This window comes from Solanum verrucosum, unplaced genomic scaffold, assembly GCF_900185275.1.
Source record: "Solanum verrucosum unplaced genomic scaffold, falcon-dt-bn FXZP01000253.1, whole genome shotgun sequence".
Taxonomy (NCBI): Eukaryota; Viridiplantae; Streptophyta; class Magnoliopsida; order Solanales; family Solanaceae; genus Solanum; species Solanum verrucosum.
This window is the reverse complement of record NW_026019984.1, coordinates 34,282-53,896: the sequence shown is the minus strand read 5'-3', so window position 1 is coordinate 53,896 and position 19,615 is coordinate 34,282. Positions and strand designations below refer to the sequence as shown.

The 19,615-nt window shown below is 28.9% G+C and overlaps 1 protein-coding gene across 1 annotated transcript; it reads right to left on the bottom strand.

The window, feature by feature from the left end:
- Positions 1 to 830: 830 nt before the first annotated feature.
- On the bottom strand, positions 831 to 3,671 carry LOC125818260 (histidine-containing phosphotransfer protein 4-like). Its single transcript, XM_049497806.1, has 5 exons — positions 3,546 to 3,671; positions 2,830 to 2,960; positions 2,369 to 2,437; positions 1,064 to 1,135; positions 831 to 986 (listed from the first exon to the last, which is right to left on the bottom strand). Exons 1-5 carry the CDS (start codon positions 3,600 to 3,602, stop codon positions 866 to 868), a joined length of 450 nt encoding a protein of 149 aa, XP_049353763.1. The 5' UTR covers positions 3,603 to 3,671; the 3' UTR covers positions 831 to 865.
- Between the last annotated feature and the right edge of the window lie 15,944 nt (positions 3,672 to 19,615).

The window sequence follows — 19,615 nt, the reverse complement described above, 5'->3', positions numbered from 1 at the left end:
ACATCAGTGAAGCTATCTTTCCATCTACAGAGTTCAAATGGTAAAAAAGAAGCCATAAACATCACATACTACATATATAGAAACAGATTCAAGATTTGAAAATATTATTTGCAAAATACCAATGGATTCATCAAGTGGGTGCTATATTATTTCTCGTTTTGGTAAATTGAATTGTTATAAAATAGTTGTCGTTTCAAAAAAATAAAAAGTATGTATTACCTTCTTTTTTTCAAGTTTTCTTTTACCATACGAGAAATTGGCCCCGATCTGCTTTCTTAAAAGCAAGGACCACTACGGGAGGTCAAACCAAGGATCTATGGAAGTGGGGGCTCGTCCCCGGTCAATATTGGATCAAACAATAGGGGGCCGTAGCACTGACCTCTTTTTTTTATTGATTCAATACAATAGGGGAAAAGATCGTACAGTTCCCTACCGAGACAAACTCTCAACGGATCCTCCGCGCGCTGGGAATACCTCTTCCGTGCGTCTTTCTCGTGGCGGTCGGTCTAATTAGTGGAGTGTTGATTAAAAGACACTAAGTTGTTGCACTAATAACTTGCTAGCACTAGCACACTAGGGCTTTTCAGCCTTGAGCCTCCAAATGCGACATTTAAAAGAGATAAAAGGTAGTTTAGGTGTTTGTTTTTTTAAAATTAAGGCAGTTAGATATGTTTATTGCGGTGAATTTTTTCTAAATGACATTAGATAATATGGATTAGAGATTGTGCTACTGACCTTTTTATAACAATATTTTATAATGGTCTAGTCTTTTTTGAACTAACTTTTCACGTTGTAGTATATCATATATTCTCTATAGTAGCATTTTCGTTGTAGCAACTAGAAAACATTTGAACAAACAATGTTGTTACGGAGAGATTGACTTTGTATGTTTTAGAGAGTTGGAGAGAGAGACCTGAAAGTAAGTCTCAAGCTTAGTCTTTAGAGTATCATACTCTTGCTTCACTTCTTGGAAAATGTTTCTGCACCTGCAAAATTGCTCATACATGAAAAATTGCACATTTAATTTTCAAATATCCATTGGTTTAGAGAAGAAGACAATTACCCCTCTATATTTTTTGCATTACAGTATTCCTGAAACTGAGAACATTGTCTTTTTACTCTTCTGGCACCAATGCTGCCAACAAAAGTTCTAATATTAATATTGTAAGTCATGCAGTAAATATTGTTTCTTTCACATTGTTTATCTTATTATCTTCTTGTTGTTACTGCTTCATTTTCTTCTATTCTTGAGTCGGGAATTTATTAGAAATAACCTTCCTATCCTCACAGTATAAAAATAAGGTTTGTGTTTTACTCTACCCTCACCAAACCCTATCCATGAGAGTATATTCATTATGTTGTGGTTGTTGTTGGATGCAGTAAAGAGAAATACACTTTTTCTGGAGGAATAATAGTGTTTTAGAGTTGGAAATACCTGATTTTAGACAGTTGGACCAATGAGATTATATCTTTGGATTGTGAAGTCATTATTTTTATTACTGTAATAAAACAATTAAAATGTTTGGTTTTTTTTTTTTTTTGGAGGGGGGGGAGGGGGAGGGGGAATGTCTAGAAAATCTAAAAGGTGTATGAGGCTAAAGAAATTTAATTGATTATTCAACCTACTCAATAATTAGCTTTATCATTATTCACTTTTGTAGTCAAACTATATTCAAGGAGATTTCCAAATGTGGACCCAAATAGATTCATTATACTCCCTCCGTCCCATTTTATATGTCATCCCTTTCTATAAATAGTTGGATCACAATACTTGTCATTTTATAAAATTTATGCACAAATTATCATATTTTGCCTATTATAACCTTAATAGAGTAGTTAATTAATCTTGAAAATGTATTCATCATTTATTATAAAGTTGACTTAAGAAAATATTAAATAAGGGTAGAAGGGTAAAGTTACATCATTTCTTAATGCAAGTGCAAAGTAAAAAGGTAGCATATAAAATGGGATGGAGGAAGTACTTTTCTAACTCTTTTTTGTTATTCTTTGAAAAGGTGACTCAAAATGTTAGTACAAAAGAATATATATATATTGATTATATACGAATATCTTTATAATGCCGTCTATCGGAAACTTTCTTTTTTCTTCCAAGTTAAAAGTAAGGTCGCATACACTCGACCTTCCTCAAATTTCACTCATAAAATTGCACTGAATATGCTATTGTTATTGTTATTGTTATTGTTATTGTATAGTATAATTTAACATGTTATAACATGTTACTTATCACTTATTTCAGATTATTAATCAATATTACTAAATAATGTGTAATTACGTTTTAGGTTATATGATCATGTAAATATTTTTTGCATCGTCAATAGATGTGCTCTTGTGAAGTTGGAGATGATACCTTGAGCTGCTACCCTTGAATTGGTACATCATATTATCCAGTCTAGCAAAATCATAGGGTCCATTTTCCCTGAAACAATATTAAATTTATCAAGTATTAATTAAATTTTTCTAATTGCGTGATGTATACATTTGTAAATCATGTAGAGAAATGATTTAGCAGAAGAAATGGGGTATATATATCGTGTGAGAAAATGAGTTTTTTGTTATTTTTTATATGATGTTATATTGGTATTATATAAGGTGAGTTCCTAACATGTCTCGTATATATTTGTTTATATATATGACAATTTTATACATGTAATAGGTGAATAACTTTTGTAGAAAAAATATTATTTTTTGTGGCGATTGTCATCCCAATGATATATAAGGGGGTGACTATACTTGATAGAATGTTGAATTAATACTGTTTGTGATATTTATATATAATTTTGTAACCAAAAAAAAAAACTTAATTCTTACAATGCTAGTTCAATATTTCGAACATATCTAGCTGAATCTGTGTAATACAACTTGACAACTTCTTCAACAAAGTTAGGGTTTGCATCATCTTGCAATTCTTCAAGATGAATAAATTGTTCATCAAGGTATCCCTGCACAAAATAATCAAACATTATTTCTAGGAATGCGCATTACACCTTACGCGAATTTCATATTAGAATGAGAGAAGAAAGTTAGGAATCTTATAAGAATGAGTTCAGAATCAGTTGTTGAGGCGTCTTTTGAGTTAAAATTTAGGGATAAATCTATGTGAGCCTAAGGCCAAAGTAGACAATACTTTAATAGTTGGACCAAAATCGTTATAGATGGTATTAAAGTAGGACTCTTCCTTACTCCTTAGTACAATAGTGGAGCAAATTCAACGAGGACATTGACTCTCTAGGGGAGTGTGTATGTGATGTTTATGAAGGATGGCAAACCTCTAAAGAAGTGGTGCATATTACCCCTTAGGCGAATCTCACTTTGAAATGGACAAGATGTGAATGAAAAAAAAAAGTTAGGGACCTTATACGAATGTCTTTTGACTTAAAACCAAAAAACGAATCAACGTCAGTCTAGAACCAAAACAAATAATACTTTAACAATTGGATTTCCTATAGAATAATTTGTGAATTTTCTATTTTAAGAGATATATATAATTATTACATGTGACCAAATAAATTTAATAAAAATATGACCTGATCCAAGAGGCTTCTCTTCATGTAAGCAGCTTGGCGTTTCTTTTGGTTCTCCATTTTTTTTAACTTAACAGGGAATGAAAAATTGAATATTGTAAATAAATATAATATCTTTGAAAAATACAAAGGGTTTACTATTTCTAGAGGCTAGAATTGTCTGTATATATAGGGGGAAAGTGAGTAAATTCAAAGAAGAAAAAAGATAGACAAAATGGTCCAAATCACAAGAACTTTTTTCTTTCTTTTCTTGGACCAAAATTCCTACTATTACTTTACTAAAATCAAACAACAACAACATAATCCGAGTTAAAGTGGGATATGCAGATGATAAAATGTACGTATGCGAATTTTATCTTTACCTCATAGAGATGCAAACGAAAGTGAGGTACAACAAGAGATTGTTTTCAATAAATCTTCGACTGAACTCATTGTTAGTTGCACTCTCTATTTGTCTGTAACCGAGTTCGGAAACCTTCTCAATTTTTTTTGTACTATGTCATCGCCAACAATCAACTCTTATTCCTCGGTGATATATCATATATGCCACAATTAAAGTCTTCGTTATTACAATTTGAAGTAACTACATAATCTTAACATCAACAATAGTTAATGTTAATGTCTTTTAAACACTTGAACATCATTTTGGCTCGTTGATATTTTAAGAATTTTTACTAGACTATTTAGAGTAATAAACTTCTTGGGCCGTCTTTGGAGTTAGAGTTCTCTCATTTTTTAAGTGAGTCGTCCTTGTTAATTAGGGAGCGTTTTATCCGTTAATGTGGTACTTTTGGCGTGAATTCGGATTAATTGGATTCCAATGGATTCACTTAAACAAAATCCTAGGTCCATCACTGCGTAACAAAGCTAGTCAAATGTTCTCTCTCTTTCATGTAGGAGAGCAGGACTCTAGCTTGGAATATTTTATCTATTCTGATCCCTTTTTTTTTTTTACTTCCTGCATTTCAATTTATGTGATATAATTTGACTAGGCAATAAATATGATAAATATGAGAAGACTTTGCAGTCTTTCAAAACTATCCTTAAAAGAGTACACCTAACACCTTTATTGATTTTTTGCCAAATAAGTATAGTTGAACATAAGTAAAATGTTGGATAGTGTCATTAACTTTTTGTCAAATAAAAAAATGAGGCATTTTTTTTAAACAAACTAAAAAGGAAAAAGTATCATATAAATTGAGACAAATGAAATAATATTTATATAAGAGTTTATTTCGCTCTTGAATATTTCAAATTTATTTTTAAATGCTTTTAGTTTTTGAAGCCGACGATATATATGAAACAACCCCTTTATATGTTTGTGTACATTATGGGTGTGTTTGGTATGAAGGAAAATGTTTTCCAATTTTCTCATGTTTGGTTACCAGCCCCCCACCCCCTACCAGCCCTCCACCCCCAAAAAAAAATTTAAGTTTTTTTTTAAAAAAAAATATTTTTAACTTCAAACTTTCAATTTTTCACCCCTACCCTCGATCCCCCCCCTACCAGCCCCCACCCCCCAAAAAAATTAAGTTTGTTTTTAAAAAATATTTTCAATTTCAAAAATTATTTTCTACTCTAGTAAAAATAAAAGAAATTTTTCAAAAACATTTTTCATTCATAAATCAAACACAAAAAATCTTTTCCGAAAAATATTTTCTACTCACCAACCAAACATGAGAAAATAAGTCAAAAATCAACTTGTTTTCCAAGAAAACATTTTCCATGGAAACATTTTCCTTCATACCAAACACACCCTATGTCATCCTCAAACCTCATTTATGGAATCACACTGAATATGACGTTTCTTTTGTTTAAAAAGCTTAGTTCTCAATATTTTCAACCTTCCATTTTCTAGTCCATTAATTTCCTCTTTATACACCTTCACATATTCTGTGATTTAGACAAGAAGTAATGGGACATCAAAAACAAGTTGACGAATCTTTTTCCAGTAAACGAATATATATATATATCTAATATCAACAAAATTATTTGAAGGAAATTAAAAAAATAAAGAAAAAGTATAGGCGAATATTTTTGGAATGATTGATAAGGTGGCCACACAAATAATATATGTCAACCATGACGTCATATGAGTTTTAATATGAATATTCAATTTATATGTATCTTTGTTTGTATTCATCAATTAATAATTATGTTTGTGTGTTTTTTGAATTTCTTGATATTCCTTTAATTTTTAGGTGTTTTTTGTGTGTGTGTTGAATAAGTTAATATTTGTCTAAGTATTATTATTATCTCTCTTCTTTAAAAAAAATCTTTCAATTATAAGTCAAGTATCCCTTTTTTAGGGAAAATTAGCTAACTAGTCAAAATTTCTAACATAATTATTAAAAATATCTACACTTTAAAATAATTATTTAAAATGTCAATATGTCAATATTTTAGCAAATAAAGTGTATCCATCATATTCTCTCTCATATTTTTTCAATTTAATTTTTATCTCTCTCATATATAGCAAATTATATGTTTATAATTATCCTCCTAAAATAAATCCTATTTTCACTCCCCTTCAACCACAATTTTCACTCTCCTTCAACTCCACTTTCTCTTATTCATTATTTTTATTCCCCTCTCTCTGTCCAGATTTTTTTTTTTTTCAAATTGAAAAAGAATTATACAAAAGATATGCATCAAATTATCATTTGATTTGATCGGATAACTTCTTATTGGGTTTATATTTATTATGTATGTGGTCCTGTTTAATTTTTTTGATTTATTAGATACTGATTCTTGACTCATTTTCCATAAATAGAATATATTACATCTTTAAGTATCCAAATTTAGCTTACTAAATTGGGATGAGTCTCATATGCAAAAATATTTTGATGAAAATTCTTAGAAGAAATATTTTACTCAAAATTTTATTTTGATATTATTAATATTATTTTATAAACTATTTATTACATGATTCAACATACACATACAATAGATATTTTGGAGAAATCAGTATAATATAATGAAGAACAGGGAGACATTTCACATTGAATGTAATAACGTTTATTAATTTGATCCATTATAAAAAAAGAGAAAGTTTTTATTTCTGAAATTCATGTTTAAATTTGAAAAATCATCAATAATAATCAGTAAGACGGAAGAATTTTAAATATATTTATAATAAAATGTTTTTGCATCTCATTTATTCCTTTAAAATGCTTTTGCCTAGTTTTTTTTTGTACTAATAATTAGTACTGTACTTGAATACAAGAATAGAGTTATTAGTATGCCAACTAAAAGTCCAAAATATGAGAAAAAAAACAGGACATGCCCTTTATTATATTCTTCTTCCACCAAATTGAAGGAGATGGTAAAAAAAACAAATTTATGGAACCCTTTGACCAGCTCTCACTATCTTCTAGTCTGGCAAATTATATATACTAGATACAAAAGTCCGGACAAGTCCAGGCCTAATATTATTTTATTTATTTTAATTTTATAATTTTATTGTTAATTATTTTTGTAATATTTTAAATGTACTTTTTAAATAATATATGTGACACATGTGACATTTTGAGAGTTTTAATTTGTAAACAGTCACAATAAACCTAAAATGACTAAATTATTTTCGAACTCAAATTTTATTTTCGGGAAGCACACACGTCAACCGAGACTGAGACGTGTATGCTTATTCCCTCTTATATATCAGTAGTATATATATTTATATATTGTATATGCTGGAGATAAGGAATACATCTCAGGATATATGTGATCCTCTTTTGGGTATATATCTTCTATATACACCTCACAATAATGAAGTACTAATAAGAAGAAATATTGCTAATTAAGAATTTTCAAGAATTGATATATATTTATTAGAATTGGTATAGTTATAATAGGTGTAGAAACATTTTTTTACTATATATTTTATTGTTTACTTTAATCTAAAGTTATTTCGTTGTTTGATAAATATTATATAATGTATATAGGTCAAAATTTACTTTTTATACATATTATATATATTAAATCTTGAATGTTCTAAGTGAGATTTTTGGCTTTATAACTATCCAAAAATATTTAATCGTGAACTTAACATATTATACAATATCTTGAAATTATTGTAATTTTTTTTTTTAATAAACTTCAAAATTTTGAGTCTATCTTTATCTCGATATATATACATACCTAGAACCACTTTAGAAAATTGTTTGTTTACTTATGATGAGTGCCTAACAACAAGAAGTTGTTGTCTAATAGATAATCTACTACTAGTAGATATATATCGGAATTGAGTCAATTTTTTCACTAAATAAGATTAAAATATGAAAAATTAAATGTATGAAAAAAGTTAAATGAAATTCAACATCTACTATATATATACGTAAAAAATTAATCATACATAATTAAATAGTTTAATTTTTTATCAAAAAAGATTAAAATGAACCCTCTCGACGTTACCTAGCTCTGCCCTGAAATATATCATAGGCATATTAATAATAAAACTATTGTTTTGGTTTATTCCATTGCAATTGTATGGGTTGCAAAAGGCAAAACAACTTTTTGCATATGCTGCGAAATGGCGCCACGGCCACGCACATCTATTTCTTTGTGGGCACGCGGAGGTGTCTGATTTGCAACACTTTAAGTATATTTTGGATATGATATGTTTTTGTTTTTTTTAATTTTGCTATATAAAATTCACACTTTAACACATGAGATTTTTTAACGAGTAGATACTTCTCTAAGAACATAATCTATTTCTAGTTAAATATATCACAAGATGTTTTTTCATATTTTGTGCATTCAGTTCTAACTATTTCTAAGCTTCTAATTTGGATAACAACAACACTACCTTCTAGTCCGGGTATGCAATGTACAGTCACAGGCTACTGCTCTAGAATCGTGAACATATAAAATTCAAATCTTGACATAGTTCTATATTTGTGCAAAGGGGACATATCTTACTAACATCATATTCATCTAAATTTAGTACTTTTAATACAAAACATAAGTTGGGCTCTAAGAAATCAGACATGCAATGTTTTAGCTCAATGGTCATCATCAAAAGGATTTGACACAATGTATACAACTTCTTCTTTAATTAGACATCTCGATTTTGAGTTTTTTGTATGAAAAAATTCTTGACAAGGAGCACTACTTCCAAATAGGACATATCTGATTGAAATTCAAATTAATCGAACTCTAATATGATTATTAAACACCGAATAAAAAACTAAAAAAACTCAAATATCGTGTCATTTGTCTTATCATGTTTGTATATTCGTCTATAATATTGAAAAATCAATTAAAGAAGAAAGATGTAAAGGGAAATATGGATCGTCCATAAGTTATCTTTAAAGGTTCACATATATATACCATTTGGCTTTCATCCTCATCATCAATTAGAGAATCCTATTGCTTAGTGGATACACACTATTGATGGGTGGGTTTTTTATGGATAATTTACATTGTATAATCGACCACCAAAATAATAGACGGAATTTCTATTGCACAAGACATTATTTCCTTAAAAAATTCATACAAAGCAGGATAAACCCCACTAGAAAGAAAAAAAAAGCATGTCTTTTTCTGAAGGAATAAAAAGAATCATGTTTTAATTGTAGATATTGGATCTTTTGGATTTATTTGTGTACTTGGTTCACTCTAAATTTCTTCATTGAAAATTTTGATTCTCCCAATGTCACAAAGGTCCAAACATCAAGTTAATGAAAAAGAGTTGAAGATGTTGATTCCAAAAATATTTGAGTTGATCGATTGATAGAGTAGCATATATTAAAATCAAATATAAAGATCACTACTAAAAAACTGCCAAAAAAACAATGGACAGAAAAGCGACGGACTGCGTCGCTCCAAAAAGCGACGCCATTTGCCACACTATCCGTCGCTTTTTAATAAAAATAATTTAAAATTATTTTATAAAAAGCTAAAGACGGCATCTCTTAGCCTGTCGCTTTTTTTCGCGAATTTTTGCGCTAAATATATATATAATTAATAATTATTTATTATTTAATATATATAGAGACGTCGTTCGTCGCTTTTTAATAAAAATAATTATTTATAAATTAAATAATAACCACGCTATCCGTCATTTTTAATTTATTTTGTTTTATTAATTAGTTTTCTTACAAAGCGACGAATGACATCTCTTAGTCCGATGCTTTTTGGTCAAAATATCTAGTCAAACATTTTTAAAAAGCGACGGACAGCGTCTCTTAGTCCGTCGCTTTTTAGTCAAAATTTTGGTCAAATATTTTTTAAAAAGCGACGGACAAACAGACACTGTCCGTCACTTTTTTAAAATTATGTTGAACCAAAAAGCGGGTTTTCCCCCCCATTTTCCCTTCTCTCTAAAATCAATTTTGTTGCGCCACCGCCGCCATCACCCTTCTCTCCTTGAGCATTAGTCCCATCGCTGCCTTGCCCAGTCAGCGCCGCCACCCGTCGTCCCCACTGCCTCTTTTCCTTAGCTTGTTAAGGTTAGGGCTTAATTTTAGTTTTTTTCAATTCTAGTAATATTTGATTTGTTATAAACTAGTATATTGTTTTAGTTTGATGAATTGTGTTATTCAATTGTTAATTTGTATATTTGATTATTGTTAGTTAGGTAGAGAATTGGGGATTTTTTATTTTAGGGATTTCTTCTAAATTGGGGTTTTTTTTTTTAATATGATTGTGAATTGAGTATTAGAAGATAGAACTAACAAATAATTAGAAGTTAGAAGTTATAAAGTTAGAAGTTAGATTAGTTGCATTTTCCAACTTTGAAATTCTTGAATTTAGTATGTTTGACGGTTGAAGTTAGAAAAACATTGAATTGTATATGAAAGTTAGATTACTTTGAAGTTAGAAAAATATTGGATAGTATCTGAAAGTTGAAATTAGATTAGTTGAATTTTTCAACTTAGAAGTTCTTGAATTTCGTAAGTTAGAAAAATTGGGGATTTTAAAATATGATTGTAAATTAAGTATTAGAAGTTAGAACTAACAAATAATTAGAAGCTAGAAGTTAGAGATTAGTTGATTTTTTCAATTTTTCATTGTAATTGTGCTTATATGTATTATATTATTGTGAAAATTGGGTTACTTAAACTATATTCTTGAACTTAGAAATTCTTGAACTTGGAAATTCTTGAACTTAGAAATTCTTGAACTTAGAAATTCTAGAAATTAGATGTGAACTTGAATTTTGTAGGATTTTCGAACTTTAATTAGGTTGTGAACTTTAGAAATCTTGAATTATTGTAGGATTTTAGAACATTATAAGATTGTAAACGTTAACAATCTTGAATTATTGTAGGATTTTAGAACTTTAGGTTGTGAACTTTAGAAATCTTGAATTATTGTAGGATTTTAGAACTTAACGTTGTGAACTTTAGAGAATTTAAATTTTTGTAGGATTTTAGAACTTTATAAGATTGAGAACGTTAGAAATCTTGAATTATTGTAGGATTTTAGAACTTTATAAGATTGAGAACGTTAGAAATATTGAATTATTGTAGGATTGTAGAACTTTAAATTGTGAACTTTAGAGAACTTGAATTTTTGTAGGATTTTAGAACTTTAAGTTATGAATTTTAGAAAACTTGAATTTTTGTAGGATTTTAGAACTTTAAGTTGTGAACTTTAGAGAACTTGAATTATTGTGGGATTTTAGAACTTTAGGTTGTGAACTTTAGAAATCTTGAATTATTTTAGGATTTTAGAACTTTAGGTTGTGAACTTTAGAAATCTTGAATTATTGTGGGATTTTAGAACTTTAAGTTGTGAACTTTAGAAATTTTGAATTATTGTAGGATTTTAAATTTTAGGTTGTGAACTTTAGAAATCTTGATTTATAGAATTTCTGAACTAATTATTAGGTTGAACTTTAGAAATCTTGATAAAATATAGTCTTTATGAACTATTTGTAATTTTGAAACGAATTTTGAAAGACTTTATAAGTCTTTAAATTGTGATTTAAATATTTTTGAATGTTAATTTAAGTTTGTTGTTTTATATTTTGTGTAGCTTCTTTATAATGTTTTGTGTTTGATTGGAGCTGAACTTAATTGAATTGAATTGAATTGTTTTTGCAGGCGGGCAACAGAAATTGGCAGTTTCTGCTGTCAAAAAAATTGAAAAAGTGACGGACAGGATCCTTTAGTCCGTCGCTTTTAATTTATTTTTTTTAAAAAACCAGAAAAGCGACGGACAGGTCCTTTAGTTCGTCGCTTTTATGGATTTTTCAAATTTTTATTTCCAAAAAAGCGACGGACGGCGTCTCATTGTCCGTCGCTTTTCAAGATTCTAAAAAAATTAAAAATTAATTAAAGCGACGGACTTCGTCTCTTTTTTAAAATTAAAAATAAAAAAAGCAATGGACGGCGTCACATTCTTCAAAAAAAATATTTTAAAAAAAAACAAAAGCAACACAGTCCGTCGCTTTTGGAAAAGCGTCGAGCCAAAAAGCGACGAGATTGACTGCGTCGCTTTTTTTCGTCTCTTTTTGGCAAATTTTTAGTAGTAGATACATTACACTTCAAATGATATTATGTATATAAGATTGTTAACTAGTACAATTACATCATAAATAAATATAAAATGTACATAACATTTTTGCCATAAAAAAGAGTTGAAGAGATCGATCTCAATATAAAAAGATTCATTCTTTATAATTATTACGAAAGCTCTTGAAGGAAAAAAAAAGTATGTGCTGCTGATACTTTTATTGTTATACATATTAGCTAAAAACTTTGTTTTTCTCATTTCAACAAAAGTCATTTACTACGTTAACGTGTTATTTTTCAACCACTTAAAATAACGTGTCAGTATTTTATCGTTGCCAAAATCACTCATCTCACTTTAATATATATATATATATTATATATATATATATATAAAGCTTTTCACACATTTGACTTGATCATTAGTCAACGTACATTAATTTTATATATGGAGAACTTTCACAAATAGCCACTAAAACAATTTTAATTATGCTTTATAATTATAGTTTGCTGATTAAGATTCGTAGCTACATGTTAGAGGGAGGAGAGAGGCGAGCTAGAGAGGGGCAGAGAGTGGAGAGAGGCGAATTGTATATGTATATCAGTTAGATAATTGTATATATGTAACTAGTATGTATATGTATCAATGATTGTATTTATATAACTACATACAATTTGTATCCATATACAATTGAATCGAGTTCAAACATTTGTATTTGAATATTCAGTCTTTCTCTCGCTTTATACAAACACAAATTATACATTTGTATTTGTATATTTTGTGTTTGTATACAGAGAGAGAGAGAAAAAAAAGAGAATTGGACAGGAAAATATTCGTATTTGTATAATTATAAATGTATAGGGCAGAGATATATATATTTGTATTTGTATATCTCGTCTCCCTCGCTATATACAAACACAAATTATACATTGTGCTTGTATAAAGTGAGAGAGAGACTAGCAGAAGAGAATCGAGAGGGAGATTGAGCAGGGAGAGGAGAGAGATGAGAGAGCCAGATGACTGAAAAAAAGGAGAGATACAAGTGAGATTCCAAAGAGATGGGATAAAAGAGAGAGAGAGAGAGGAGTGTAATTATAGCTAGAAGTAAATTCCGAATTGTAATTAATGCAAATTGTAGCTATGTTAGCTAATTAACTAGTATATATTTACTTAACATCGTAATTTTTCATATATAGAGGAACTTTTTAGCCACTAAAACAATTTTAATTATCCTTCATAATTATAGTTTGTTGATTAAGATTCCTAGCTACATGTTAGAGGGAGGAGAGAGGCGAGTGAGAGAGGGGCAGAGAGTGGAGAGAGACGAGTTGTATATGTATATCGATTAGATAATTGTATATATGTAACTAGTATGTATATGTATCAATGATTGTATTTGTATAGCTGCATACAATTTTTATCCGTATACAATTGAATCGAGTTCAAACATTTGTATTTGAATATTCAGTCTCTCTCATTTTATACAACATACAAATTATACATTTGTATTTGTATATTCTGTGTTTGTATAAAGCGAGAGAGAGAGAGGCAAAAGAGAACTGAGTAGGAAAATATTTATATTGTATAATTATAAGTGTATATAGGGTGGAGATATATATATTTGTATTTGTCTATATTGTCTCCCTCGCTATTGTAACATTTCGCTATTTGAAAGAACTAGGAAGGGTTAAAAATTGGAAATAGTCATTTTAGGAAAGAATGGAAAAATCTGGAAATTTGGTTAAGTTATGTGAAGTATGGTTTTTGGTCAACTTCAAATGACCATAACTCCTAGCTCATAATGATTTAGGTGTTCTTCTGGATACCGTAGGAAAGATGTTGGAATAATCTTTTCAACGTCGCCAAGTTTACGCGATTCCGAGTTCGTATGAGTGAGATATGCCCATTTGAAGTTGGGTTGTTCAAATAAGGAAAGTCTAATCCGGATTTTTGAAGGTAGTTTGGTCTTTTCCTTGCCCAATTGTTTTATTTTGTTTTTGGTAATTAAGTTAGGGTCTAATCAAAATTAGATTAGCTTACGCTTTTACCAAAATACGCTAGGGCTTGGAGAAAAGAGGAGAAAGGAGAAGAGAAGTTCATAGTTCATCGAGTTCTTGGAGATTTTCATGTGGATTTTGCCAAGGGTTAATCCCTACGAGGTATGTGAGGCTATCATAACGTTGGCTTCGTTCACCCACGTGCCAAACATGTTTATTTTAGCATGAATTCGTCCTAAAAGAATTTGATAATTGATGTTCTTGATATGTATTCTTGAATTTGATGTCATTCTTGAATTGGGCTGAGATTGAGTAGTTTATGAGATCATTACGTCAAATTATTGAGTTGGTTGGAGTTAGGTTCTTAGGTACATTTGCTGGGTATTTGTATCTAAAAAGAATTTGGGAGAAAGAATCGAGTTTGGGCGAATTGGGGCTGAAAAACGAAGAAGGAAATTAGGCGGGCAAATCTGGGCACTAGTTCTGCGTCGCGGACCTGCTCCCCAGATTTGGGAAAAATTCTTTCGTGTCGCAGAGCGGTCACGGACCGTTCTGCCTCAAAAAGTATTTTCGCGACCAAAAATTTAAATACATCTCTGCGTCGCGGACCTGCTCTCAAATAGTGATTTTTTAAAAATCTTTTATCATGTTTAGCTATCTAAAAACACTCCTAAACATCATGAGATTTTTCCTATCACAAATCACAATCCTTGAATCCATAATTCAATTCAAGGAAAGTTAAGAGTCAAGTTTAGAAGTTAAGAAGCAAGTCAAGAGAAGATCATTAAAATCTTTCACAAACGTTTTAACTTTGTTCTAAGACTTAAGTTTTAAGTTAAGCAAAGAGTAAATAGTTGAGTCCATTTCTCCAAAAGTTATAAAGGAACTAAGTATTCCCAAGAGTTTAAAATGTTTTCACATTTGAACAAGAAAGGGAAACACCGATTTCCTTAACTAGTGGATCCACTTAGTTAAGGCGTTCTATATGACGGCAAAGTATATGATAGTTCTGGTAGCGTGGGCAAGACGATGTATCACCACTTAGGCTCATAGTGGTGGTTGTCGGTTAGAGAAACTCCCACAGAAACTATACTACTTTGATATATGAGTAAAGTTGAGTTTGTTATTGCATATCTTTAACAAATTGAGTTGTTATTTACTATTTTAAATGCTTTGTATAAATTGCACTATTATTGTTGTTTTACACTGCATTTTGAGTTGAGTTATTCATGAGTTGAGTAAAGCCAAGGTAAGTGTTCCTTTTAGATCTTTTTTAAGCTTAAGTTGTGTTTACCATTCCAACTCGCATACTCGTACATTCAATGCACTGATGCCAGTTGGCCTGCATCATATTATGATGTAGACGCATGTAACCAAGATCAGCATTCAGTGCCTTATTGATCAGGTTGAGCACTCAGAGTCAGTTGGTGAGCCTTTTTGCTTTCCGGAGGATCTTTTTCATAATTGTTTAGCTTTCAGTTGTTAGAATGATCGGGGGTCCTGTCTCGACATCCGTCTTTATTTTAGAGGCTTCATAGACAATTAGTAGTCAGTTGTCTTTACATTATTATTTCATATGTTAAGACTTGAGTTGCTCTATAGCTATAGTTTGCTAAACAATTTTAATTATGCTCTATAGCTATAGTTTGCTAATTCTGATTCGTAACTACATGTTAGAGGGAGGAGAGAGGCGAGCGAGAGAGGGTTAGAGAGTGGAGAGAGGCGAGTTGTATATGTATATCGGTTAGATAATTGTATATATGTAACTCGTATGTATATGTATCAATGATTGTATTTGTGTATCTGCATACAATTTGTATCCATATACAATTGAATTGAGTTCAAACATTTGTATTTGAATATTCAGTCTCTCTCTCGTTTTATACAACACACAAATTATATATTTGTATTTGTATATTTTGTGTTTGTATAAAGCGAGAGAGAGAGAGGTAAAAGAGAACTGAGCAGGCAAATATTCGTATTTGTATAATTATAAATAGGGCGGAGAGATATGCATTTGTATATCTCGTCTCTCTCACTATATACAAACACAAATTATACATTGTGTTTGTATAAAGTGAGAGAGAGACTAGCAGAAGAGAATCAAGAGAGAGATTGAGCAGGGAGAGGAGAGAGACGAGGGAGAGATGACTGAAAAAGAGGAGAGATACAAATGAGATTCCAGAGAGAGGGTATAAAAGAGAGAGAGAGAGAGAGGGGAGTGTAATTATAGCTAGAAGTAAATTCCAAATTGCAATTAATGCATACTGTAGCTATGTTAGCTAATTAACTAGTATATATTTGCTTAACCGCGTAATTTTTCATATTTCTATTATATAGAAAGATGAAGCCAACCAGACGACCAAGGGTAGTTTTGTCAAACAAAAAATATTTCAAGCTTAGTTTTAAGTGTACATTGTGCATAAAGTATTAAAATTTCCAAAAAAACCAACCAAAATTTATGTAATTCCCAATGAATCCATCACTAAGTCAATAGTTGTGGATTTTAATGGGCACACGTGTACCAATACATTGGGAGGAGTAAAAGAAATCATTGCAAAGTTACATGGACCCCATTTATTGATTTACTTCAAAACCATGTACATTCAAGCTGATAAATTATTTTAAAAATTCTTTTTTATTTTTGAATGTATAATTTTTAATGAGATTTTTTCATACCAAAAATTCAAATTTGAGGGCATTTAATCATTTCCTTTCTTAGTGTGGTTTGATCATGAAAAAATACTGTTTATTTTATTTAAAAAATTTATAGTTGAAGTCATGTTTGGTTAAATTTTATGCAAAAAATATTTAGAATTTAAATATACTTTTTTCTAAAGGCATAATATATAAATATGTCATTTAATTTGTTTCATCTAACATGTCCTTCAATTTTAGATATCCATAAGTAGACACATAAACTTGTATAGAATTGAACAAGTTGACACTTGTGTCCTACTTGACGTCCTATGTGACAATATAATTCACGTCCTATGCGATATTTTATGTGGCTCCCACGTGTGTTATTCCCCGTAGGACGCGTGTGTCTACTTCTTCAACTTTATAAAATTTTAAGTGCTTACTTGTGCACTCCCTAAGTTGAATGTCATAGATGTCAGACAAAGTCAAGTTAAAAGATATATTTATATATTATGTTTTTCTAAATATGGTTTATATTCCTCAGTTTCTAAAAATTACTTGACTAATATACCTGAGACGTACAACCAAATTGCAATAAAAAAAAGTAATATCTCAAAATAGATAGTTGTATAATGTCATAGATTAGATCTCATATAAGAACTACCACATACTATAACAAAAAAATATCACTTTATTTAAAATTTTTGAAGTTGAACTTGTGTCAAGCTATTGATTTTGCAAATTATATTTGATTATTTGAATGTGTTTTTTTAAAAAAATAAATAAACTAATATGAAATATAATTCAAATGGGGCCATTTTTATAAGAATAAAGAATTTGTGATAAATTTTAAAAAGGATAATATAGTTAGGGGCTGTTTGGTTATTGGTTAGACTTACGCAGTTTTTAGTAATGCATGGTTTAGTTATGTAGGATTTAGTTATGTGGTATTAATTATGTTGGTGTTAATTATGCAAATATTAGTTATGTAGGTATTACTTAGTTATGTAGAGATTACAATACATAAATTATTAATTATTGAATATATTATTTACAAATAAATAAGCAAGCAAATAGTATAATTTCCAAAAAAAATAAAAATAGAAAGAAATTTTCTCTATACTTAAGTGGGAATTCTATTTATTTTTTCTCTCTCTATTTTTTTTTTAATGTTTAAAGCTTATAAAAATAAAATACCATAAATATATTTCAAGTACATTATAAAATCCTATTTTATATAATGTAAATTTCTATCAAGATGCTGCATGTATTGTTTGTACATTTTTAGTATACCAAATATATGAGTTATATATAAATTTATATTCCAAATAAAAAAACAATACATAATAATTAAATATGTGGAATATATTTAGTAATATATGGTGATAATATATGATTAGCATATGCGTTGTCAAAATTATACATTCCGATTCATCATATTAATAAAATATTTATATTTTGATTTCAAATGAAAACAAATAAAAAATTGTTCGTATACAAAAGAAATAAGAAACAAAAATAGCTAGGAAAATAGAATAGTTATGTAAAGTTTTTTCTAGAGTTTTCAATATAAAAAGGTAATAGGGATAAATGTGTAGTTTTTTTAATACATGTTTAACTAATACCCTCATAACTTATTCCATCTTTTATCATGCATAATTTATACATAGATTCCCTCATAAGTTATGTAGGTATCAATTATGTAGGATTACAAAAAATGTAACCATACACCGTATAGAATTAATACAAGAATAACTTTTATACAATATTGAGAAACGTATCAACCAAACATGGTAAGTCATGTTGGCTTTTCTACCTAATAGGAAAATAGAATAGTTATGTAAAGTTTTTTCTAGAGTTTTCAATATAAAAAGGTAATAGGGATAAATGTGTAGTTTTTTTAATACATGTATAACTAATACCCTCATAACTTATTCCATCTTTTATCATGTATAATTTATACATAGATTCCCTCATAAGTTATGTAGGTATCAATTATGTAGGATTACAAAAAATGTAACCATACACCGTAAAGAATTAATACAAGAATAACTTTTATACAATATTGAGAAACGTATCAACCAAACATGGTAAGTCATGTTGGCTTTTTCTACCTAATACAAAATTTCTACCAAATATAGTAAAACATATACAACTTTTTATATATGAGAAAAAAATGCATCTTATACGGTAACCAAACGGCCCCTTAAAGTATTAACAAGGTTTTGAATGTTTTTCAAATTTCAAATACAACTTTAAGTTATATTTGTAATTTTCATAATCAGATGTTGATTTTCAAATAAAGTGAAATAAAAAGATTATCTATTTCTTTGTGTTAATTTATTTTTCATATCTATTAAAAATAAATAATTAAAAATAATTTTATTATCTTAAAATAAGATATAATTTTATTTTATTTTTCATGTTTATACTACTCTAAATGTGAAAAGAATATCATCAAATTAACTGTTTAATTATGTTTGACATTATGTTAAAATAACCATTGGTGCATATTATATTGTATTGTTAATTAAGACAATTTAAATAAGTTACAAGTTATGATTTGATAAAAATATATGTTTATATATATATATATAATTAACTGTTTAATTATGTTTGACATTATGTTAAAATAACCATTGGTGCATATTATATTGTATTGTTAATTAAGACAATTTAAATAAGTTACAAGTTATGATTTGATAAAAATATATGTTTATATATATATATATAAATTATTATTATTATTGTTATTAATATAAAGTGTGATTTTATTATCATTTACTCTCGTTTTTATTAGAAAATATTAATGATAATTTTTCTTTTCAAAAAATTAATTAAATACCTCTTAAATTTGTAATATTGGGCCCGTTAACGGGCCCTTTCATATCTAGTATATATATATACTGTCTATTATTTGGTGGTCGGTTATACAATGTAAATTACCCATAAAGAAGCCCACCCATTTAACTAGAC